This window comes from Carassius auratus, chromosome 31 (genome assembly GCF_003368295.1).
Source record: "Carassius auratus strain Wakin chromosome 31, ASM336829v1, whole genome shotgun sequence".
Lineage (NCBI taxonomy): Eukaryota > Metazoa > Chordata > Actinopteri > Cypriniformes > Cyprinidae > Carassius > Carassius auratus.
Window position 1 is genome coordinate 27,847,689 of NC_039273.1, and position 26,631 is coordinate 27,874,319.

A 26,631-nucleotide genomic window follows, 5' to 3' on the forward strand; every position below is an offset into this window, starting at 1 on the left:
TTTGATTTGATATAGATTTCCATTTTAGGTTGTTTAGCACATATCCGTATAGGGCAAAAAGTCTTTCAAGTATTTATTCAACAAAAGTCTTAGTGTAAGAATTTCTGCTGTGGAAAGATGTAGGTCTTGACTTGGTAATTCCGTAAACCCTTCATTTTGACCTATTCATTTGTGGTATTTCTTGAGTGTTTCAGGTCATTGTTTTGCTATCGCTATGTCCACTTGTGGTTCAGCCTAAGCCTTTAGACAGATGGTCTCACATTCCCCTCAACTACTTTACGGTTTTGTGGGTTTTGTGTAATTCATGGTTGACTCAGTGATGGCAGTCTGGCCGGACCCTGAGGCACAACAGCAACCCGAAACCAAGCTTTACAGATGGTCTGAGGTGCTGCTGGCCAAAGGCAATCCTTGTTTTTTGCCAAACATGTCAGGCTTTGGTGCCAGTCAGTCTCATCTGTCCACAACACACTGTTCCAACACTACTAAGATATAGTTTGGCAAACATGTCTGATGAATCTGTAGTATAAATCCTATAGTCTCATAGGTTTTTCTGATCACTTCCAGCTAATGTTATTGATCAGTTTGTGTGGTGAAATCATTTAACCTGATAGATAGCCATTGGTTTGAAATGTTCCCAAATATTTCAATCAATCAGTAATAACAAATTTACAATGTTGAAAACGTTTATATGTGTGAGTGTGTGTGAAATTATACAGAATTATTTATATTGTAAAATGTTACAGAGGTTTAACCTTTCTTCTGAACTTTTGTTCATTAAATAACTAAAAAACACTTTAAACAACAACAAAAAAGGATAATAATAAGAAATGTGTCTGGAGCATCAAATTTGCATATCAGAATGATTCCTGAAGGATCATGTAAGACTAAAGTAAGAATTCAGCTTTGCCATCATAGGAATAACATTTAAAACAGTTATTTTAAATTGAAATAATATTACATAATATAACTGTTTTTTGTTGTTGTTGTATTTTTAATCAATTCAAGACTTTTCATTAACATTAAAACAGTTTTAACTGAAGTATATGTAATTTTCAGTATTGCAATTGGAACAATACATAAAAAAAAAAAAGTAACTTTTTATGTCTTACACATACTTTTTCCACATCCCTGCAGCTTAAGTAAGCACGTTCCATCAGCTGGACAGAATAACCCATGACCGGTAGTGAGGAAAAGTCAGGTGTTCCCTGCTTATCGTATCCTGCTGTCAAGAAACTGACCAGATGAGAATCCACCTCGTGCTTGTGTTTCCTAGGACATACAGTACATGATGTAACAAACAGGAAGACATCACTCATCCTGACCGCCGTTAATGAAGGACAGAGACTGGCTGAAAACATTATGTACGATCTCCTTTGGGACTGCAAGTTTTTAATATGATTACCAATGTTATTTTCATTCTATACATCACTCTTTCCCATTTCTAGACAATGATAGACTTGGAATGGGAAAATTGAAGGAACATTATTACTTGTATTATGTCATTTTGTTTTCTGAATCAACTGCCATAATGAATAATTGCAAGAGATTTGCAAGAAGCCAGAATCTTTTTTTTTTTAGTGTTTTTTTTGTGAAGTAAAAAGAGCAGAGTAAAAAGAGTATTTTTATCTGCAATAAATTAAGTCAAGATGTAACAACAAGACAAGAAAACCTGAACCTGTAACAACAAGAAAACCTGAATACAAAGGACTTGAGTTAGATCTTTATTAAGTTGTTTAATCTTTAATGTCCACGTCTTTGAACAGTAGTGTCTCACATAGTTTGTCCACAACAAGCACACATACACAGACGACTTCACAATACATTTTGCGAACAATATTGCACTCATATACATGTACATACTTGGTCAAACACATGAATGTACAACCCTACATTATGCCCCCCGCCCAAAAAAAAAAAAAAAAAAAAATGTTGATGTGCAAACATTATGAGCAAATCTGGATTTGTTTTCATTTGAGACTAACATCAAACTGCGTCTTTGAAGAATGTCAGTTTATTTTATGAGCATGTAATGGTATTATAGAATATGACATCTCTAGTGTCACAAATCTGATTGAGGCGGGTGTCTCAAGGCACAGAGGCAGCTTATAGTATTGATTGATTGACTAAACAGGCTTAGATAGATAGGTTTAGTTAGATATCAGTGGAGATATTTTATCTACGTAAATGGGCATCCAGATCAAAGCAAATCAGATTTAAAGGAACAGTACACAAAACAAAGTTAAAATCCTGTCGTCCATTCGTTAAAAAAAGGGATAGTACACCCACAAATGTCACCTCACTCTCATGTCGTTCCATTTCTTTTTCTTTTTTTTCTGCTGAACACAGAAGAATATTTCTGAAGAAAGTTGATAACTAAACCCTTTCGCTTTCCAACGATTGACATTGCATTTTTTTTTGTCCATACAATGGAACCCGAAACAGTTTAGTTCCCAACATGCTTCAAAACATCTTCTCTTGTGTTCTGCAGAAAGTCAGGTTTGAAAAAACATGAGGGTGAGTAAATGATGAGATTTTTTATTTTGGGGTGAACTGTCCCTTTAATGTCAATGACACCAAATGTCAGTATATCTTGTAACTATATCTTGAAAGCCAAATTTCAATATGTACAAATATGGCAATTTTCAGCATATAATAGTTTAAATTTGAGCCTTTTCTTTCCACAATGCTATCACATGGCTTCAGAAGACTTGGAATATAGTATATCAGTCATATCTAACTACTTTTATGGTAATTTTTTGAGCTTGTATAGAAATGAGCAGTGTGACTATTTTGCTAAAAATCTCCTTTTTTTTAAACAACCATTTGAAATGACACAAGGGTGAGAAAACAGTGACAGAAGTATAATTTTCTGAGTAAATTACCCCTATAAAGACCATTTAGTTCAGTGCATAAAATTTTATCAATTCACGTTTAGATCCTAAAAATCTGCATGAGAAAATGCGACAGCTCTAGATAACTGCTTGGCAAGGGGTGGAAATGGAAACAGAGGTATAGAGTTCATTAAATGTTGATATAATAAAGTAATATGACTAAATACCCATTTAAATCCAAAGCCACTGCTCTTTCTATGAGCATGTAAATGCAAAAACGCTCAGAAAGAGATCACTTGAATAAAGCCATTTTGCAGCAACATTCTTTTTGATTCTTTGGAAATCAGACAGGAATTATTTAAACACTATTACCCTAGTTAGTTTAGACATTTTAGGCTTTAACGAGTAGACTACTGACAAGGATACTAGCTCTACGGGTCCATCAAGAACACTAAACATTGAATCTTCTGACGTGACGGCCTATACAGTTTTAACAGTCTCTTGGTCAGGCTAGAAAGGACTCGCATTCATTAAAGATGCTGCCTTAACGAGAAGAGAATACAGTTACACCTACTTCTAAAAGGAATTTTGCTTTTCTTGCTCCATTTTAACAATAGAATACTGATACAAAGATTAAGAATATAGATTCATGTTTTCTGCATTGATGTCTCGCCTCTCCTCAGACACAGGTCACTACTGTTCAAAAGTTCGGGTTCAGTGATATTGGGATTTCTGAAGGATCATGTGACATGGAAGACGGCTGGCAACTGAAGTAACGGCTTCTGAAAATTCAGATTTTCCATCATAATCATAAATTACATTTCACAATAGATTCAGTTGGAAAATAGTTGTCTTGAATTGTAATATTATTTCACAATATTACTGTTTTCACTATAGCTTTGATCAAAATAAATGCAGTCTTTGTAAGCGTAAGAGACATTCAAAAGCAATGTATTGACTCTTGACATTTGAACAGTAGTGTAAAGTGAGTGTGAAAGTGAAATACATTTGTGAAAGAATGTTAGTGTGTCCTAACCAGACACAATGACAACCGATCAGAAGATAATGTTTAATATACATACATACAGTAGATTTTTTTTTAACCAATGAGATTTCACTGTAGGAAAGGCTAGCAAGCAATTTGTCACAGAAACTGAAATCAAGCGATCGGAAAAACAAACTTTTTTACATTTAATATCTTTTATCGCAACATGTCTGGTTAGGACACAGTGCTATAGTCATGACAGCTGAACAGATGATATTCAAAGACTTAAAATCTGAAAGCACACATAAAACATTTTTAAAAACTGTAGACAGCACAATTTGTTCATGAAAAATAAAAGAAAACTAAACAAAAAATTACAAACACAAGTCAAAAGAGTTGAGGTGGGTCATATTTTTAAATCCATTCTTGCTAGTGAAGCTTATACCGCACATATCAAAGAATAATAATAATCATAACAGCTGTCCAGCAATCAATAATTCAGCTGCAACCTAAATTCAAACTATATGCTTTCCCAAAATCCATCCCAACTCCAAACCAATCTTACTCTGGGACCTTTCTTTTGGAGGGTGGCACAAGATGAGCGGGCAGTTCGCTCGGAAGCTCGTGACCTTCTAGTTTGACCTTGATCAGATGATTGGCCAGGGCGAACTCCTCGTCATCGAGCATCCCATCGTTATCAATGTCAGCCAGTTTCCAGATCTTACCCAGCACAGTGTTGGGCAGTTTGGACTTCACCATCTCCCTCTTGGCATTGGCTCCAGTCACTTTTCCATTGACGGGTGAGAGAGTGTAGAAGATTTCATCATACATAGGTTTGTCACGAGCCACCACCCATTCGACTTCATCAATGCCCTCGCCGGCTCCCTCGCCATAACCGTGTCCGAACGGCCCATTCATGGTTCCCTCGAAGGCACCGCCCTTCACCCCCTGGTTAGGGTGCTGCGTCTCCTCCTGGCGCACCAGAACCATAAGCTGGGCGATGTCGTGGGCCAGCATGTCATCCACGGTGTCCAACAGCTTCATTTTCAGAGGATGGAACTTGTTCAGATCATGTGCTTGAAGCTGCTCCTATTCAGTGGGAAAGAAAGCAAGAAAGAACACTGTAGGATGTAACAAAAGATCCTGTAAACATCTGTTGATATTTCCAGGGTAAACTAGCTCCACTCCCTTCAAATACTCTGTTCCAGAACGGCTGTGTCAGGCTGTCGATGATTGGGCTTCTTTTGGAAATAGTTTCATTGGCAGAGAAAAAAACATTCAAACTAGCCAAATTTTCTCAATATTCATTTGTTTATAGAACTGTTTATAAAAGCAACAGTAATCCAAACAGTATTTTTACTCCTGTGCTTTTTTTTACTATAGAAAAGGCACATCAAAGCAGATATTTCTATAGCTGTTTGTTGATGTGGGACAAATCATGCTGGTTTGGAATGTGCACTGAAAGACCCTTTAGTAGCATTGTTGAGTCAGCCTCAATCTTTGTTGGCTAAATTGACCTTACCTGCATTTTCTTAAGATTAGGGAAGTCTCCCGGGGAAATCTGGTGCTCCTTCTCAATGCGGCTGTAGATCTCGCCCAAGCTGTTAATCAGCTCCTTCTTTTTGTTGTCCTTCCCAAAGACTGTGGGCATCTCTTTTTTCAAGGAGCTAATGATGTATGCATGGACCTGTGGGAGCACAGAAGCAAAGCCCCTTTAAGTTTATAGAGCAAAAGTACTAATTTCATAAATGAATAAAATGTTATTGTAAAATATAAATATAAATATATAAGCGATGCAGATTTTGACCACTGTATTTAACTCAAATTTGTTATAGCATTCATTATGAAGCTGGAAAGTAGCAAGAATACACAAGCTACTAAATAAATGATTGTCTGCTTGGCCCCTGGGCGGAAGGAAGGTGACTGCATAAATGATGACAGGAGGGGAAGCACATCTGTATGATCAGGGTGAGGGACAGGGATAGAACTAAAATGTTCTTCTTTAATGCATCCAGCTGGATATGGAGATCAGCACTGAAAGTCCCCAACACTTCCTCTGCCAGAGGGGATCGTTATGGCCCTGCCCATGTGTTTTGAGCAAAGTTTGTACTGATGGGATAATAAAGGGTTTCAGAAGTAAATGAAATGACATCAGAGTGTTTCAGTTTCCTTTTAAATGACAGCTTTATGTTTGACTACCTATGTTATTGTTCTTTAATACAGAGGGTATAGAAAATACCCCTCTTTAAAATAATCAATATAAATAATCAAATTGTGTCGTTTTGCAGCCTGAAATGAAGAAAATGAAAAATGAAGTTTTTATTTTATCCAGCTGTATTTCCTCACTGAAACTTATAACATCCAAGCACCTGTTACTCTGTCCCACTATTACCCCCTGTCCGCCGCCCCTGCATGACAACAACATGTTTGAGTGAACTTCCTTTAGACGTGAAATTTTATTATAAGCAATCAGAGTAAGACTGTAATATCACTCAATGTTATTTATAACCATGTCTTTATGAGTCATGATCGCTCAGTATTTTTCAGCACATTTAACAATCCCCACTAATCATCTGAACTCTGAGTCAAAGGCAAGGGCTTTCTTTGCATTTTTTTGGTGTATTTTTTTTTCCAGATGTAGCTGATTACCTGCACAACCAGTATCTTGTATGACTTGCATGTTTAATATATGCATTCACATATATTCACATTTATTGTATATAAAAAGAAAGGGACAGACAGAGAGATATATGATACTTCATACTGTTCTGTGGATCTTTTATACAGAACATATATATACAAAAACATCCCTTAAATATAGCTGAATCAAGCTTGGATTCAAAATTACTGTAGAGGCAAATATTATGTGAGAAAAAAAATCATGACTAAAGAGTTCAATCTTGATCAATAATGCAGGTGAACATCAGGGCCATTGACAGAGCCACAACAGCAGACTATACAGTTTTGTTAAATAGCCTCATTACTTGGGCAAAGTCTGCAAGACCAGACAGACAAAAGGCCTGTCACTTCTATTACTTTTATACTAGAGCTATATGCTGGACCACATCAAAAACATGTTGGAACGACAACAGCATTCACAGCATCTCAACTAAATAAATGGAGAAAAAGAGACCTTTTATTCTGAATCACACACTAAATATTTTCCCTTGAAAATCAACAAAAAATTCATTAAGCGCTTGTTTTGCTTTGAACAAAATTGCTTGCCAAAATCTGAGCAATTTGTTAGTTGTTTCCTGCTTTTGGTTTCAGGGGTGGTTTGGTACAGAACTTTCCCAGACTTTGGAGTTTGGAACATAAACGATTAGTTCACCCGAAAATGAACATTCTGTCATTATTGTCTGATGTTTCAAAGGCTGTTATTTTTTTCTGTGGAACATACTCTTTTCCATATTCAAAAGGAGTTTGCAGTGCTGACTGCTTTTTATTTTTTTATATAGCCAAGGTAACTATGAAATATTTTTTGAAAAAGAGCTGCATAAAAAGATTCTTCAGATTTATGGTTTTGTATTGTGAGGAAAGAATAACAGTGACTTGAAGAATAACAATGAAGAATAATGAAGAACAGTGAAGAATAACAATGACTCCCTTTATTTATATGCCAATTCCAGAGTCTTAAAGGGATAATTCATCCAAAAATGAAAATTTTACCCCCAGGGCATCCAAGACGTAGGTGACTTTGCTTTCCATTAGAACACACACTAAAAAAAGCTTTTTAACTCAAACCATTGCAGTCTGTCAGTCATATAAAGGAAGTAAATGGGAATCATGGCGTTGAGAGTCAAAAGAACATGCACAAACAAAACCAAATTAATCCCTGCGGCTCATGACGATACATTGATGTGTGAAGATACAAAATTATCTGATTCACGACAATGCCTGAACTGTCCTGAACGCGTTCTCAACAGTCTGTGCATCTTTTTCTTGCTTTCTCTCAAATAGACCATTGACACTCCATCTACAAACTCAATAAGGAGTGTCAGTGGTCTATTTGAGAAACAGGTAGCGGTAATGCACTTCTAAGTCTGTGATCTAACGTAAAGAAAGAAGAAGAAGATCATGTGCCGGCTGTTAAGAATGTGCTCAGGACAGTTTGGACATTGCCGTGAATCAGAGGTAAAAAAAAATGAAATACTGAGGTGAAGTACTGTTCAGTTTCTTGCACAGACCGATCGTTTTGTGTCTTTATACATCAATGTATCATCACAGGCCGCAGAGTTTAATTTGGTTTTATGTTTATTTATTTTTTATTCTCAAAGCTGTGATTCCCATTCACTTTCATTATATGACTGACAGACTCCAACAGTTTGAGTTAAAAATCTTTGTTTGTGTTCTACTGAAGAAACAAAGTCACCTACATCTTGGATGTCCTGGGGCTAAGCAGATAAACATACAATTTTCGGGTGAACTATCCCTTTAACTCATTCCTTTAGATATAACATTATTAACGGTCTAGGTGGGACATTTTTTGGCAGGCTTCATGTCAAATCTCAAAGGCTAACGTAATAGAATTTTACCTTAGCAAGACGAGCTCTTTTGATCAGATCGTTGAGTTTGCGAAGGGCGGCGTTACGGGGCAGCGACTGGATATCCTTGAACAGGTCTTTCTCTTCCACCTCAAACAGTTTGCGATTGTCTGGAATCAGTAATGGATGTGACCAAAAAGAGCCGATGTAGACACGAATCACCTCAGGTGTGTTGACAATCTTCCCCAGCGACCACATGAGGGCGCCATAGACGCGCATTAACTGCTGCGTCTCGATCTGATCGGCCTTGTTGAGCACAACGCGGATCTTGTCCTCGTGGTTCTTGAGGGCCTTGATGACCTCTGAGAACTCGTCTGAGATGTCCAGCTTGTGGGCGTCAAACAGCAGAATGATGCGGTCCACGCGTTCCGCGAACCACTCCAACACAGCAGCGAAGTCGTAGCCTGAAGGAGAGATTGGAAAAGAGAGTGATATCCTGTCCCATATTTACGGTTCACAAAGCTTTTGCACCGGATGAATGCTTGCACGAGAGCAAAGAGGCAGCCAGCCAATCAGAACGGGCAAAATGACCTTGTCAGACCTGGCAGTCAACAGTACTGAAGCTGCTGACTCTCTTCCAAGTATCATTAAAATACTCTGGCTTGTTATGGTTTTTATGATCTAACGTCTGCCAGTAAATGGCTTCTGCAGCTCAACTTCACTCCCTCTCCAGGGATACAGAGTTAAAACAGCAGGTCAACCATTCAAGAGGATTCATTTTAAACCAATGCTGCATTACTTTGAATTATGGAATTATTTTAACTACATGACATATTTAGATGCATGAACTAATATTAGCAAATGTCTTCTATATTAAAAGTCAGTCTAAACAATAATTATATCTACATCAATATATACAGTATTTTTCACATGAGAATTAAAAATGCTGTACTTACAAGTATTTAGGTTAATTGTGTATAAAGAATTTACATTTTTTCCAATGTATGATGCAGGCATGCAATGTCTGTATGATTTAGAATGGCTGTTTTTAAGTATGACTCTTATTTTAAAGAGCAACAGACTCTTGTGAAGGAGCGTAAAACTAGCTTTTACATTATCTGGGTGACTGCACATTCAACTCTCTAGCTGCTGAGATTTGGGAAGGAGTAGACTGCTAAATCAGCCAAGATAGCCAGAATCCTGCAAATAAAAACCTAATGCTGTGGTCTAATTAATTTTGTAATGCAAGTTATGATATCTCCAAATCTATTTGTGTTGCTGCTATGCCTCAGAGTACAGAAAAAGGTTATGACAAAGCAATACTGCTAAAATGAATCAAAAGCCACACTGTTGTGTCCGAACCAGCTTAAACAGGAGATTGTTATTGTGCAGAATTTTTGCTTTTAGTGGGAACAGACAAAATACTATCCCATAGCAACCGGATAGGACAACATGTGCTCCTCACAAGAAAATCATAACCTTGCCAGAGAAAACAAGGTTCACACAGACCCTTGAAAACTATCAGTTCTCATAAACTGCAAATGATTATGACCACTTTTAAACTAAATTATACGTATTACCGTGATATAAGCAACAGCAATTTATCGCAACAGGAAAATTTGATAATGGCATATCCCTAATTGGGAATCATATTTTTCAAATAAAGCAAGGGTAACACTAATTTCACATACAGCACACAGTGGAAATGACATGAATATGACAGTGGGCAAGTACATAAAGCACAGCATAATTTGAAATCACAAGTTTAAAGTTTAAAGCATTCAATTCACATGGATTGACCATCACACAGAGAACACGTGATCATGCTGGATAAAAATGCAAACTTCACAAGATCTCTCTGATGGATTTGACTAAGTTTGCAAGGATTGTGAAATTAAATGTTAATTAGCTATTTGAAGATTTGTTTAAAATTATATACATGCAAGTGAAAGTATTGTAAATGAAAGTATTGTAATGTTTGCCTTTCTATTACTAATAATATATAAGCAATCTTTATAATACTAAAGTCTGACACACCATCAAAATAAAGTCCCGACTTGAATACATCGGCCAAACAGAAAAACTTATCGTCCAATGCTGATAGTTGAAAAATGCCAAATATCGGCTGATATATCGCCTTGGCTACATATCGGTCGACCACTAACTTAAAAAGCCAAAAAAAATTACAACACTGAAGCTTAATAAAATAAAATAAATGAAAACCTAAAATGTACAAATAAAAGTGTATTAAAATTATTGATAAATGCAATACCAGTATATCAATTGTAGTATTATTTACTATATACACTATTATTTATTACTATATATACACTATATTTATTATGATTTTTAATTGGAATTTTATTAGAATCTACTTTTTTCAACAAGTTTGGACACACCTGCTGGAAAAAACAGTATATAAATGAACTTAATATGTGTAATATGTTGTTAAGTTGAAAGACATCTGAAAGGAGGAAAGGTAATGATTGAGGATTCTGACCAGGCTCTGCTGTTGAGTCTAGCTGTCTTTTTTTATTATTATTATTTGTTCTGACGTACATCTTCTGTAACAACATCCAGCTTATCATCAGTTACACAGTCAGTGTGCTTCCTTCATACCCAAGCATTTTTTGGCATGAGCCTGACTAAAAAGGAGTACATATCCAAAGTTGGCAATTCTGCTGGGAAGAATTAGTCTGTTAACATTTCAAATCAGCGACATGGAATATGGCAGACAGCCATTTCTTCCACAGGAAGATCCCATGCCTACAGGGATGGGGTGGACCATCCCTTACGATTTGGCAGTTTCACATGGGAAAGCTTTATTGTCACCTGTAATAGTTTGGTTTGTCTTTTCAGTAACTTATAGATCTCGATCCAGAATTATTGTAACTTCAGACTGGGACTAGATTACTCAATAAAGGTCTAAGAAAGATAACATCTACAGTAACAGACACATGAGACAGTGTCATTGAGAGCAGGACAATAACAGCGGTGAAACTGAGCTCGGTATTACAGTTGTGATTATATTGTTGCAGAGGGACAGATCTGAGGGTTAATATCAGGAGGCCTTATGATTTCACAGCACGTTTGGGGTCGAGCGGTGCTGGAACTTCATTCGTGTAATAAGCTGCAGGTGTTAACAGTAGTTAGGCATTATCTACAATACCTCCATATGGACATTTATGCAGGAAGCTATAACCAAAGCCATCTTCTTTAGCAACTGTTCATAGGGAGAGAAAGATACAAAGATGTAAAATACAGTAACACAGGAAAAAAGAATATACTTTTAATTTGAAATGTCTCTGATTCTTTCCTGGATGGCAGAAGTGAAAGTTTAGGTAGTTCATGGCACTATAAAGTGAAACAGTCTGGTATGAACTGATGAAAAAACAAACAAAAAGGGACATATAAAAGAACATGAAAAAAAAAAGGAAATGGTTTTGGTTGACATTGTGCTGCGTTTGCACTCTGCAACATCCTGAACTGATGAAGATGCTAAAAAAAGATGTTAATGAAAGAACATGCACAATCAAAAACATAATCACAAAATGCATCATTCTGATGGATAAAAAAAAAAAAATGTCTTGCAATTTAGATAATTAAGTTTAGTAAATAATTTGCCAGACTGATTCAAACTGGTAACTCAAAATTTTAACTAAAAACTCATTTGTCTGGGAATGGGGACTCTTCTGGTCATGCTGTGTTTCTGATTCACCAAAAAGGGATTTGTAAGAAGAAGAAGAAAAAAAACGCTAAAGAGAATCCTTTATGTATGAATCATACTACACTGGTTGTGCTGAGTTTTATTTGTTCACAGAAAATAAATAGCTCATAATAGTAATTTGTGAATCAGACTACACTAGTTTTAACGTATGTGTTGTCTTGCACACAATGCAAATAAATACATATTAACAGATCCTAAAATGTCTATTTACACCAACTCTGATTTGAATAAATAAGAAATACAAAATATTCACACCAATATTAATACAGAATTCAATAAGTCAATAGCCTTGTCAGTAGGTTTTCTTGTCAAAAGCACTAACAGTTAAGAGTTTTCATTTTAGTTAAATATAGCTAAGGTGTTTCGACATAATGTTGCAATCTGAGCCTAACCTTTTTCCAATTAATAACAAACAGCAGCAGGTATGTGGTTTTGAACTTTATGTGGTTCAGAGCCGAGGCATTATTTAACACCACATGCTACTACAACAAATCTCTGATCAAAGCAAATTGAGTGACTACTGCTTATCTGCAAACCTACGATCATCTGTTACACAGTTAGGTGAACATATAATACAACAGAACCACTCCAGTGATAGTTTTTCCTGAAGGAAATGAGGTCTATTTCACTGCACCTGCCTGTGGTGGAGGTAGAGGAGAGCTGGCTGGGAATAATAAAGCTACTCTTGGGAGAGGGCTGGCATGCAGTCAACAGAGCCTTACAGCTGCACGCTCACAAACATGCTACACTGCCAAACACTTGATAACAGAGTAGACAAGAGAGAAAGGGATAATGGGTCCTGCAGAATAACAGCGATGAAAAGTTGAATTATAAAGCTAATGGCAATTCTCTACTAATTACTCTCTAAAAAACGATCATATGGTCCCATTACACACACACACACACACACACACACACACACACATATATATATATAAATATATATATATATATATATATATATAGAGAGAGAGAGAGAGAGAGAGAGAGAGAGAGAGAGAGAGCGAGAGATGTGTTGATGTTTGTCAGACAAAGCCATTTGTAAGCATGCTTTCTGTGAGATGGAGGTGGAAATGGGCTTCCCCACACAGCTCGCGCTGAAAAGCGACGTGATGCGGGAGTTAAGACCGCAGTTTGAGCCAGTTGGTCGAATTGATATGAACAGACACCTCGACATCCTCCACTCCAGGTGAAGGTGGGGGAGAAAAGTCCTCTACTTCAAATGATCGCTTTGTTGCAAAGCTACTTGCGTCATTACAGTCACTCTCCATTTTAGCATCTCTGACAGCAGCTGTCAATCAATCCGTCACTGCGGGTCTCAGGTACACGCCGCTCTCGCTCAGCCCCGCCCTCGATTCCTCCCCTCTATCGCCGCTGTGATCTGCCCACTTTTCAGCATTTTTCAAATATTGTCAGTGGGCGGAGTCAGGCTCTGACCAGGGGTTTAGTTACCCTTTAAAGCAATTTGTCTGCCCGTCAGTGTCTGAATCGGTGTATAACAAATCATTACTTCTTAGAAGAACATACACATCTGAAATGCGAAATTGTGCTTACATCATTTATATAGCTGTTGCTAGCTAGCTGCTAATTTTATATGGTAAAAATAACACTATTACACCTTTTAATTCTACGTTTTAATTTATATGATTATACTAAAATAATTATCAGGTTTTTATCTTTCTAAATCACAGCTCTTTTTTGCAAAGAGGTCAAGAAAGGATGACAGTGATCATTTTTTTCATGAATAAATAGGATTAGAAAAATCACAAACTGTTTCTTTGTATTTATTTTAAATTTAACATTTGATGATGATGCGCTGTTTTGTATTTATTTTGAGAATGAAAGTTTCTGTTTGATTGTCCGCCGGTTCCCGCCTCCTTCTTCCCGTAGTTTTATTATTACATTCACAATATTACTGTATTTATTGTATTTTTGTTCAAATAAATGTAGCATTGGTGAGCATTAAAACATAAAAAAGTGTAATGTGTAAATGTTTTTTTTACATGTACAATAAGGCCTAAAAGTCTAAAAGAAGTGAAAATGCTTTGATTGTGCACTTTTGACACATTATCCCATTACAAATTATATTACTGACTATTAAGAATAACTGCCCAGCTATAGAATTGTGTACAACAGGCCAATCAGACTGGACTGTTTCAGCCAGCTCTTGGTTTTTGTGTACAATATGAATCAAACAGTGATCATGAATGTTCTGTGGGTGTGCCGTCTGGGACTAAGGATGAGTAGAAACACAACAAGAACATCTAATTAGACACACAGTGAGTATAAACATAAACACATGCACTGAGCTGGCCAAGTGCTCCTCAGAAAGAGAACTCACAGAGCAATGCAGGAACAATAGATCTGATCTTACTAACAGGGACAATCTCTTATCTTATCTTACTGATCAGATTCAGTGCATTAAAAATAGTCTACAGGGAAAAAAACTGCCTATAGCTCTAATAGCCATGCATATGAGTGAGAAAGTTCCTCCCTATAATCTCATGTGACTGCTGAAGAAATTCCACAGAGCTGCTTGACATATTCAAAAAACAGAAGACACATGACAGACATTTTCTCATTATGTCTTGCTAAATACAACCATCTCACTGATGTGTAAATGAGAATTTTGGAAAGGAGAAAGGGAGGAGAAACAAAGACGAATGGAATTTAGCTAATCTGGTTCTGACTTTGATTCTTTAAGATCTGCGTGAAACTAAATTTTTGACTAGTTCATAAATTTTTTTATGAATTAGTCATGTTTAACCATTATTCAGCATAACAAAAACAAAAAAAAGTTTTCATTGACTAAAACTAGACTTAAATGCTCAGACATTTAGTCGACTAAAGCTTGACTAAACAAAAATGATAATAACTAAAAAGTACATTTGACAGAGGACTAAGACTGAGACTGGTTTAAAAGACTTTCTGTTCCATTCATAGTCGCATACTGCGAAAGCAACCAACGAGATTTTTAAGGGAAAGAAGTGGAATGTTATGCAATGGCGAAGTCAATCACCTGACCTAAATCCGATTGAGCATGCATTTCACTTGCTGAAGACAAAACTGAAGGGAAAATGCCCCAAGAACAAGCAGGAACTGAAGACAGTTGCAGTATAGGCCTGGCAGAGCATCACCAGGGATGAAACCCAGCGTACGCTGATGTCTAATTGATCTCCAGACTTCAGGCTGTAATTGACTGCAAAGGATTTGCAACCAAGTATTAAAAAATGAAAGTTTGATTTATGATTGTTAATCTGTCCCATTACTTTTGGTCCCTTAAAAAGTGGGATGTACATATACAAACTGTTGTAATTCCTACACCGTTCACCTGATTTGGATGTAAATACCCTCAAATTAAAGCTGAAAGTCTGCAGTTAAAGCACATCTTGTTCGTTTCATTTCAAATCCATTTTGGTGGTGTATAGAGCCAAAAAGATTAGAATTGTGTCGATGTCCCAATATTTATGGACCTGACTGTATATATATATATATATATATATATATATATATATATATATATATTAGGGCTGTCAAATGATTAACATTTTTAATCAAATTAATCATAATTTTCAGTGGATTAATCAGGATTAATCACTATTTGCAATTACACCTGAATCCTAACCATTTTTTTTTTCTGAAATGCATACCAAAAGATAAATAACAGGACACAGATACATAAGAAGTTTCACAAAAGTTTAACATTTACTTAGATCAAATTTTCCAGACCACTATATCAAACCATGCCATTTAACTACAGATAGTGTAAGAGTTTTAGGTAAACCAGTGGTTAAATATAGCCACATATATGAAATTATGCATAGAGAAACTCGAAAGAATTAACTCAGAAACACAAACATGCGCCACCATCACATAAGCAGCACTCTTGTTTTTGGGAGGTGTTCATTTGCTCTGCCACAATACTTTAGGATCGATATTTTCATGTTCTGAAGGCTTCAAGTGCCAGTAAAACCAAGTAAAAATGCATATTCTTTTCCAAACAGCTGTAATTTTCGCTGCATTGCATGTAGGCGTTCTGAGCATGCGCAGTGTGAAACACACGCTACAACAGGAAGAAGCTCCAGCGTATCAACTATCAAAGTTGTCCCTGTTATTGAGCTTGGCATGAATGTATTTGAGAGTAACTGGGGTAAAGCCTTAAGCTTCTTCTGTGTTTTTGTCGCGGCGCTCGCCGCTGTTTATTACTATCTTGAGAATTCAGAGATCGCCGAAACTTTCCTGACCTGAATAATTTGTCACACTGCGCATGTGTGAAATGCGTAAAAAAATTTGACGTAATTAACAACAAACAACTAATTAACGTCGTTAACGCGCTATTTTTGACAGTTTTCATTTCCCAACCCTAAAAGAGAGACAGACGGTGAGAGAATGAGATAACCATGGTAGAAGCACATGCTTAGATCCAGTATTCAAACAGGAAGAGAGAATGCTACTGTAAATACTACAAGATTATTGTTATGAGCGTAGCAGAATGCAGTTTGATGTGAAGGTGCCATTAGTTGTCATGAAACTGCTTGCTCTGCACTCATGTGTGAGAACACCCCAAATGACTAAATCCACAATTCAATGGAAACTTTGAAAGCTCACAAACAACATGTTCACTGCGATCAATGGCTCATTAAAGCCAAAACTACACAGCCATAGACTATCATACACCAATATCACTTGGTCACTATAACATTCTAGTTTTTGACATGAGTACAATTACATAATGCATACTGTTGCACATAATACAATACAATTATAGGCAGTATTGATTTGAATGTATATACTAGTACTGCAGTGTGTATCTATTTGATGCACTGAAATAAATTACACACTTACACTTTGTTTTCTACAGAGGCTCTAGTATCAGATGACGACTAATTTTACTGCCAAATTAAAGTGCTTACCTTTAAACCTACATTTACTGCTTTCAGCACAAACAAGAGCTACTAAATATTTGTCCTCTGAAATCACAGAGGACCTTGGAGAGGCTAGCTCTTGGCTCTGGCCTCAGAAACATGAGTGTCTAATCCTCGGGCCATATCAATCTGTGAGGTTGAGTGCTCGGGTAAAATGAAAAGCGCTGATGCCAGGAAGCCCAGCGGTAATACTATGGGCCGCTCAGCTGCAATGGACTTTTCTGAATGAGTGATGAAGTAACCATGAGCTAAACAAGCTTAGTGTTACAAGCGCATCAGTACAGTAATTCAACCAGAATTGACTTTGTACAGTAACTTTTATATCATTCATTTTTTAAATGAAAGTCTAAAATGCTCAGTCATGCATGAAATGTAATGGCAGGTGGAAAAAGTATGCATACACTAGGTTTAAGAGGCAAAGCTTATTAAAAAAAGTCTACTTGAACCAAACAAGTTACAAAATATCTGCCATGAATATCCATTACTAAGCATTAAGTAGCAAACCAGAGAACAAAAAGAAGCACACACCCACCATTCTTTGATACAAATACAGTTATAGCTGAAAAAACTCACTATATAAATATAATTGAATGCATTGTATATGTTCTTAAGGTTTTCGAGCCAAAACAACATCTTTCTTATTAAAGCCTCGTCCCTCTTCATACTCAACACAGACTTTCAACACATCACAATTAAAAACATATTTAAGCTCCAGTTACACAACACACCAACAGTGTTGCTTTCCATGATAAAATTACGAAAACATCATGAAAAAATTATAATTGCTTTTTTTCAACATAGCGATCAAGGGAACTAGTTTCCACATGCCACAAGGAACAAGAACTAGTATTCAAATTTGAAATTTGAGATCACATGATCTTGCTATGCTGTTGTACTTGGAAAACATTCTGTGACTTTGGGGTCAGCAAGTTATTATACTTTTATTCAGTCAGGATACACTGGCTTATGAAATGTCTGAAAATATTATGTTTCAAATGAATGATGTTCTTTTGAACAATCTATTTATCAAAGTATCCTAAAAAAAATGTACAGTACTTTTTATGTTTTAATATGTCCAGGGTGTCCACAAACATATTAAACGACAACTATTTCAACATTGATAATACATTTCTTGAGCATAAATTTTGCATATTAGAATGATTTCTGAATGATCATGTAACACTGAAGTAATTAATGCAGATTCAGAAGTAATTCAGCATTGCCATCTCACATAGTATTCCTTTTTACTGTATTTATGTAGCCTTGATGTGCATACAAGACTTTTATAAACAGTACAATCTTTTGAATGGTATTGTATAAATATCAATAGCTCCTGATTCAGTTGATATTCTTCATCATTGCAAATGCATGTTGAGGCATTTTGGAAGTCCGTTACCTCTGCTGATCCTCTGTTTCTCTCCGCTCAGGATTCCTGGGGTGTCAATCACACTGATGCTCTCCAGAACAGGGTTGGGCAGCTGGGCACACACAAACCTGAGGGCCAACCCAAACAAACCTGAGTCACACTCAAGGACACTGCAGAAATCTTCCAAGAACATGACTGACACATTAACTAGCAGTTTCCACATGCTTATGCTTTAATCTTGATTTGAGCTTGTCGTCTTTTTGCTCTCTCTTCAAAATGAAAATACACATTTGTCATGGAGTAAAGAAATGCTCTCCGATTTCACACTGCTATAAAGTCCCAAATTTCCAAAACCATCAAGTCGTAGTACTTTAATTTAGCATGAAGACATGGAGCGGAGTGTCATAAATCATTCTTTTGTTACCATTTACATTACAGTAGTTTGACCAAGCTGCACATATTAAAACATAGAAAGCAAGAAAGACTTCACATTTTTATAGCCTTAGAAAACAATTTCCTCTGAGATGCTTTAATAACAGGCCAAAAACTAGTACCCATGGCTTCTGTGGCTTATTGTGTGAACTAGGCCCAGAAAATGTGTGTCATGTTTTTGGAGTGAATCACTAAGGACCTGAGGCTATAGGGAAACATTATCCTAATATTATTCATTCTCCTTTTGACAGTCCCTACTTTAACACATTGGACACAAACAACTCGAAACCACTCAAGAGCACATTCTAGCAATTACAATTACAGAACATCTGACATCAGACCACATGCTAGTACAAGCAGGAACGTTTTATGTTCTATGGGAAACTACTCAAAAATGAAAAATCCTGTAGCATTATGCTCACAATCATGTCATTATTTTCTTTGTGTGGAAAACAAAGGATAATATTTAACACAAAGTGTCCATTTTTTGTCCATAAAATGGAGGTCAATATTGTTGTGGCCCCCATTTAAATTAATATGGACATTCTTCAAAATATTGTCATACAGGTTTGGAACAACATGAGGATGAATAATGACAGTACTTGTGGTTCTGGGTGCACTTTTCCTTTAAAGTGTGTGTTGCTGCTCTTCTGACAGAATTAAATGAGAATATGAAAAAAAATAAGCAGGCTTTGAGATTGCAAAAGGCAAAGAGACAATTTTTTTAAGTGTTTCTGCTGATTTGCACAAGTTTGCCAAACCATCAGACTACATAGTACAGCAAAGACCACCTGCAAAGATACTCACATGTGATTGCATCACTTGGAGGTTTTAAAAAGGAATGTTACTCTGTCATTGTGTCATTTTTAGACTGTGTATTACAGCAGGTTTCATAATATTCTGGTGAGCTTGATGGTATGATGTGCTCTTATCTAATTCACATGACAGGAGGTCAGTGGATCAGACAGCACGAGGAAACTCAATCAAGGGAAGGAATGTTGCCTAGCACCAGCCCCACTCTGTGACATCATTATAAGATAAGAAGACCATGTTACAGATGCAAACCTCTGCCCAGACTAACGCATTAAACATGCCCATTTCAATAAACACGAGAACTAAAACAAAACAAAACATGTTTTATCATTGTTTTGATCCCACCTGTTAAGGAAGGCATTGCCAAAGGCATTGAGTTTCCGAAAGGGTTTTTTGGGATCCACTACCAGAGCGTTTCCTGGTATTAGTCCCTCCATGGTGCCGTGCATCACTGCTATGAAGGAGTCAGTTGTTGGTTCTGGACCGATCCGCATGCCAGGGAAGTCCTGCTCCAGAAGATATCTATAAAAAATAAATGCACGCACATATGCATTTAGATGCCTGCAAACACTTGTAATGGCGATTATCATGTGCAAAATATAACAACTATGTTGATGATTTGAGAAAGTTTGGTTATTAAACAGTTTCAGTTAAAAAAATACTGTGTATTCAATATATATGTAGCATTTTTACATACAGAGTCCAAGAACATGTAAAAAAAGCTCCTTTTCTGCACTTTTTCTAATTGAATTAACTTTTTACATTTTCAACATAATTTTGTTAGTTATAAGTTAGTTGTTTGAAAATAAAGAATCTTAAATATGTCTTTAGAATTTTATGTAATCATTTTTAGATTTGTCAAATTTGTTAAATTTTTGGTTATTTAAAAAAGTATAAAATTAATATAAATAAAAAAAAATCCTAAATCTTCAGATGTTTGGAACATGTTTATCCACTCCTTGGTGTCCATCCCTGTAATGGATGCCTCATGTATTGAATTCTTTTTTTTTTTTTTTTTTATTAATACTGTTATGATTGATCAAAAGTGAAAGTAAAGACATCTATAAAGCAACAAAAATGTGCATTTCAAATGTTTTGAACTTTCTATTTGTCAACAAATTCTGGAAAAAAATTGTATTGCAGTCAGTTTCCACAAAAATCTTAAGCACAAAATCAATATATCAGAATGATTTCTGAATTTAGCTTGTAAGACTATGTTCACACCATGATTCAGATGAGTTCTACTGCTGTTTAAAGGAACAGTGCTAGGATCACACTCTAATGGAGAATGTGAGTTTGCTAGGATAATGTTTACTGTTCTCAGCACAGAGCCGTTCAAACAGACCCTGCTGTGGACATGTGATTGCTGGGAATACAGTGCAGGTCAAAATGACAGTCTGAGCATCTTCGGGACACTTTTCTTCAACTGAGAACTTATTAGCTGCAGTTTATGTCAGTAACACAAAAGTGTAAACAGGACACTGGTGTAATGTACAATAGGATGTTTTGCCATGGCCAATATATCTAACACAGAGGAAGTTGTCAGTTGCTTTATCTAACCCACTTTTACAATCATTCCAGTGATTTCCATTCCATTTCAGTGACAGTGAGTAATGGCTGCTCACAAAACAGTTACAAAACCCCAGGACCTACAGTGGTGGATGTAGGAATGAAATATTATGTGACAAGTTCATTTGTGCATATGAATTGGTCAGCTAGAATGATTTCTCTCACATCTCACTGTTAAAAGTGCACTTCATTTTCCATTGACAAAATTACTGGACATGAGTGTCTTCAGCTCTTTTTTAAAAAAGTGAAAAGCAGTCATGAGCCAAGCTTTTGTATTACAGTATGTGACAATGTTGAAAAAATTCCATGTTAAGTTTGAAATTGCCCCGACATTATAATGAAGTGTTTCATGGGCTCTCACATTCAGGAAGCACACATAGAAAGCTGAGCTTATTTACTTTCGGAGTTATGTGTTCCATCAGCAGAATAGCCGCTGTGTCCACTGAGGCTCTCATGACTCTGATGAATAATGCACAGGAGGAAAGAGAGCCAGAGCGAAAATGAGAAGGCACATTTGTTATTGCTAGGACAACACCTCACTCTCACATTTAACACTCACCTCAGGCAAAAACACAGCTCAGTTACTCAAAAGTCCCAAAATAATATGATTGTGAAGTAACTACAGCCAAATGGCATGACATTTAATGACATTAAAGAATTACAAATACATAGACTGTTGTTCAGATGTTTGGGGATGGTAAAGTTTTTTACCTTTTTTTTTTTACACCATTTACTTCATGACAAATACAGTAAAAACAGTAATATTGTGAAAGAGTAAATGTTTTCTATTTTAATATTTTAAATTGTAATTTATTCCTGTGATGACAAAGCTGAATTTTCAGCAGCCATAACTCCAGTCTTCAGTGTCACATGATCCTTCAGAAATCATTTTAATATGCTGATTTGATGCTCAAGAAATAATCATTGTTACTGTGCATCTTAATATTTGTGTGGAAATACACACACACACACACACACACATACATATATATATATATATATATATATATATATATATATATATATATATATATACATACATACATACATACATACATACATACATACATATATATATATATATATATATATATATATATATATATATATATATATATATATATATATGTATATATATATAAATGTAAAGATATTTTCTGTCAATTTTTTAATACTTTTAATGCATCATTGCTGAATAAAAATATTAATTTCTTTGTAATAATAATAATAATAATAATAAACAAAAAAGTAGCTAGCTGCACATTGAATCCAATGCAGACTGGAAAAATCTAGAAACACATATTTTCAGTGCTCCAGTGCTTTTTTAATAAACAATAATATTAATAAAAACCTCGTAATTAGTGTAATTACAGAGTTAGAGTAAATTAGTCTCAAATAAAAAAAAGCTTGCTTAATGAAATTGCTAATATGTCAACAACTTGGCAACAATTTCAGAATAAAGTTCAGGTTAGTCTTTTTTTTTTTTTAAATGACCACATGAGTCCTTCTAAAAAGGATATCTGGTATGTCTCCATCTCCATTTACATCTCTTAACTTTTCTACATTCTGGACCCTATTAGTGACAAGTTACTATGGCAATTCTGAAGTAGTTGGAAGTGTCTCTGGTTGCCTGGTGATTTTACGCAGTCTGTTGCCTTTAATCTTGATCCACTGTAGACGCGTAAGCCTTAAATCACCCCGCAGACAACCATCACACCACAGCATTGTGTCATTGTGTCATATAGATACATCTTAGAGCTGGAGCCAGGCCTAGTCTGTTCACAAGGTAACCATCTCTGTCAAAGCTAAAATTATAGTTCTATGTTAAGAACTTTGTTTAGCACGTAACATCAAGATCTGTATTCAATGAACACACAAATTAGGTTCTCATGTAAACAGATTATTGATATCTGAAGCACAGAAGTCATGAATTAGTTTAGCTTAAAACTTCCTGTCAATTACTTTTTAATGTATTTACACGTTCTCCAACAGATGAATCAGTCTTGCATTGATAACGTTTACACGTGTTCTCTCAATATAAAGAAGTCCTCCAGGTGAACTGACAAGGAGCCATTAACAATCCTGTAGGATTGTGAGGAATCTCACATGGAACTTCCAAAACTGTTTTTTTAGGTGTTACAAATGTGATTGTTTTTCAGATATACAACATACTAAAGAGATTGTTTTGGATATGACTATTTTAATAAATCATAAAATGGAGAATATTGTGAGAATTTATTGAAATGCTCTATTGTAGAGAGCTTCTCACTGTCTTATTATTATTATATTATAACATATTATCATAAATAACATTAATATTACATTAAATACTAATCAAAACATACTTACTTAATGCAAATTAAAATAGTTAGAAATTTCCAAAAGTATTACATAAGGTGAATATACACTCCTGAACAAAATCTTAAGACCATGGGATGCATCGCAAGTTTTACACATTTTGCACTAGTGGATCATAACCGGGTTGTAAGTGCTGCTTCAAAATGCCAAAAGAAGAAACAGGATCAAGAGACAAAAAATAGAGAGTAGGCAATTTATTGAAAACTGCATTTAAAGTCAAACAGGCTGTTCATCAGCTGATCAAAAATTTAAGACCATTGCCCAAAAATAAACTCACAACAGAACTAAAAGTGACAAAAAAGGACTCAGTAGTGAGTAGCCCCACCGTTCTTGTTGATTACTTCAAACACTCGTTTCGGCATGCTTGATGCGACTGTTTCCAGGAGGCTGTTGGGAACGTTGGTCCATGTGGTGAAGATGGCTTCACGAAGGGCATCCACGGTCTGGAACTGAGATCCGTTTTCGTAAACTTCCCTTGCCATCCATCCCCAAATGTTCTCAATGGGATTTAGATCAGGGGAACACGCAGGATGGTCCAAAAGAGCAACGTTATTCTCCTGGAAGAAGTCCTTTGTCAGGCGGGCGTTGTGAATTGCAGTGTTGTCCTGTTGAAAGACCCAGTCATTACCACACAGACGGGGCCCCTCGGTCAAGAGGGATGCCCGCTGCAACAGATCCACATAGCCAGTCGCCGTTTGACGCCCCTGCACAACCTGAAGCTCCATTTTCCCATTGAAGGAAAAAGCACCCCAGATCATGATGGAGCCTCCTCCACTGTGCCGCGTAGAAAACATCTCAGGTGGGATCTCCTTGTCATGCCAGTAACGTTGGAAGCCATCAGGACCATCCAGGTTGAATTTTTTCTCGTCAGAGAATAAAACTTTCTTCCACCTTTCAATGTCCCATGTTTGGGTCTCCGTTGCAAATTCCAAACGGGCAAGTTTGTGTCGTGGGAGGAGACATGGCCTTTGAAGACGTTTTTTGTTCTTGAAGCCCTTCTCTAGCAGATGACGTCTTATGGTTATTGGGCTGCAGTCAGCATCAGTAAGGGCCTTAATTTGGGTCGAGGATCGACCTGTGTCTTCACGGACAACACGTCGGATCCTGCGGCTCAGTGCAGGTGAAATCTTTTTGGGTCTACCACTTGACTTTTTTGTCCCATAACTCTCAGGATTTTTTAAGAAATGTAAAATGACTGTCTTACTGTGTCCAACCTCGGCAGCGATGGCACGTTGTGTGAGACCCTTCTTGTGCAGCTCAACAATCCTGCCACGTTCAAAAAGAGAAAGCCTTTTTGCCTTTGCCATCAGGAGATCTTGATAGTATGACTGCTTGAAAAACAATGACATGAAAGCCATATTTTTGTGCAGATTTGACCTTTTTATGGCTATGGTCTTAAACTTTTGATCAGCTGATGAACAGCCTGTTTGACTTTAAATGCAGTTTTCAATAAATTGCCTACTCTCTATTTTTTTATCTCTTGCTCCTGTTTCTTCTTTTGGCATTTTGAAGCAGCACTTACAACCCGGTTATGATCCACTAGTGCGAAATGTGTAAAATTTGCAAGCATCCCCTGGTCTTAAGATTTTGTTCAGGAGTGTATATTTATATGTGTGTTTGTGTATATATATATATATATATATATATATATATATATATATATATATATATATATATATATATATATATATACACATACACACACACACACACACACATCACACACACATCACACAATAAGTATGGCGCATTATATAATGTTTCTGCATGTAATGTATAAATTATTTAAATTATAATAAATTGCTTAGTTATAAAGTTTCCTGATTGGTGTCTCTAAAGGGCTCAGGACACCAGAAATTGTTTTACAGGAGCCAAAACTCCATCTTACCTTATGAAGCTGGTTTTGCCAGTGGAATACTGTCCCACCAGGAGTACCATTGGCTTATTGTCAAAATCTGCATCCTCCAAAGCGGGTGAGTGAAACTCGTGGAATTTGTAGTGTTCCTCCAGTGGGAGCAGTTTGGTTTTGTAAAGCTTCTTGAGTCCTTCACTGACAGTCTGGAAGACCTCTGGATCTCTCTTCCTCCTGTCATCGGTACCCAACCAGCTGAACATGATGCAACTCGAGTATAGGCAACCGTAGACGATATATCTGTTTTTTTCCCCTTGTATTATTATTTCACAATATGCACAAACGAGCTGAAGACCTATTCAAATGAATGCATTTGAACTGACGTCGATGTTTTTTAAGAGTCCATTGAAACTGTCCCCTTGTCTCTATAGGCCACTCACGACACAAAACGCACAAATGACTAGACCATAATTACAAAATGATAATGATGCATTATATAATATTCTGCTTATATGTCACGGTTGAAAACATGGCCAAGCACGCAGCATTTCATTCAGGATTGTTGGAATAAAAGCGCGCGCCGCTAGAAGATACAATGTATTACTGAGCAAATGCAAGAGATACAATTTCTATTATGAAAGAAACGAGTGCCAAATCCTCCAGTAGAGCAGATTCACTCACGATGACAGGCGTCCACAGGCTTCCCAGTGCATCAGATTTAAATACCAGTGCGCTGGAGAAACCCGACGCTAGAGGAAATGCCCCACCCCAGACCACAAGAGCTCCAGTCAGGGATGCAGCGCCACTGTAGCGGATGGTGATGGTTGGTACTGCTGCTGCTGCTTTCCTCCAGAGAGATTCTCATTTACGTCAGTCAAATGAATGGTGCATAAAAAACATACTTCAAGAAATTTTAATAATATAATATAATATAATATAATATAATATAATATAATATAATATAATATAATATAATATAATATAATATAATATAATAAGGGCTGGTAATTTAATTATGGAGAAAGATAACATTAAATTATTAATGCATTTGACGCACTTGCCCCGCCCCAGATCATCTGCCATTTCATACAGTCAATGGATGACTAATATGAGGCAGAGCAATTGTCCCTAAAGTTCAAGATTTGGGGCAAAACGCCTGTTTGAGATTGCGTCTCATATTTACCACCACCTACTGGCTGTTTTAGTTTATTATTTAGAGTATCATTTCATTAAATAAAAAATTTCATATTTTCATAGTAATAATAATACAATTAAGAAAATAAATTATT

General features: G+C 36.3%; 1 protein-coding gene across 2 annotated transcripts; it reads right to left on the reverse strand.

Annotated features, from left to right (window-relative positions):
• Positions 1–1,708: 1,708 nt before the first annotated feature.
• LOC113051043 (EH domain-containing protein 3-like) lies at positions 1,709–26,113 on the reverse strand. 2 transcript variants are annotated; one of them, XM_026214654.1, is made up of 7 exons: positions 25,379–26,113; positions 19,909–20,085; positions 18,349–18,446; positions 11,470–11,523; positions 8,352–8,764; positions 5,339–5,503; positions 1,709–4,905 (listed from the first exon to the last, which is right to left on the reverse strand). In XM_026214654.1, exons 1-7 carry the CDS (start codon positions 25,603–25,605, stop codon positions 4,378–4,380), a joined length of 1,662 nt encoding a protein of 553 aa, XP_026070439.1. In that variant the 5' UTR covers positions 25,606–26,113; the 3' UTR covers positions 1,709–4,377. The 2 variants fall into 2 exon arrangements, with proteins under 2 accessions (XP_026070439.1, XP_026070440.1); XM_026214655.1 differs by lacking the exon at positions 11,470–11,523 and having other exon boundaries at positions 25,379–26,111.
• Positions 26,114–26,631: the final 518 nt, after the last annotated feature.

Bases quoted from the DNA above. Each gene is read 5' to 3' on its own strand.
- LOC113051043 (XM_026214654.1), bottom strand. From the start codon at position 25,605: ATGTTCAGCTGGTTGGGTACCGATGACAGGAGGAAGAGAGATCCAGAG. The intron at 20,086-25,378 runs GTAAGATGGAGT...TATTTTTTATAG, and splicing joins GGCAAAACCAGCTTCATAAG to ATATCTTCTGGAGCAGGACT. The intron at 11,524-18,348 runs GTAACGGACTTC...CCCTATGAACAG, and splicing joins GAAACAGAGGATCAGCAGAG to TTGCTAAAGAAGATGGCTTT.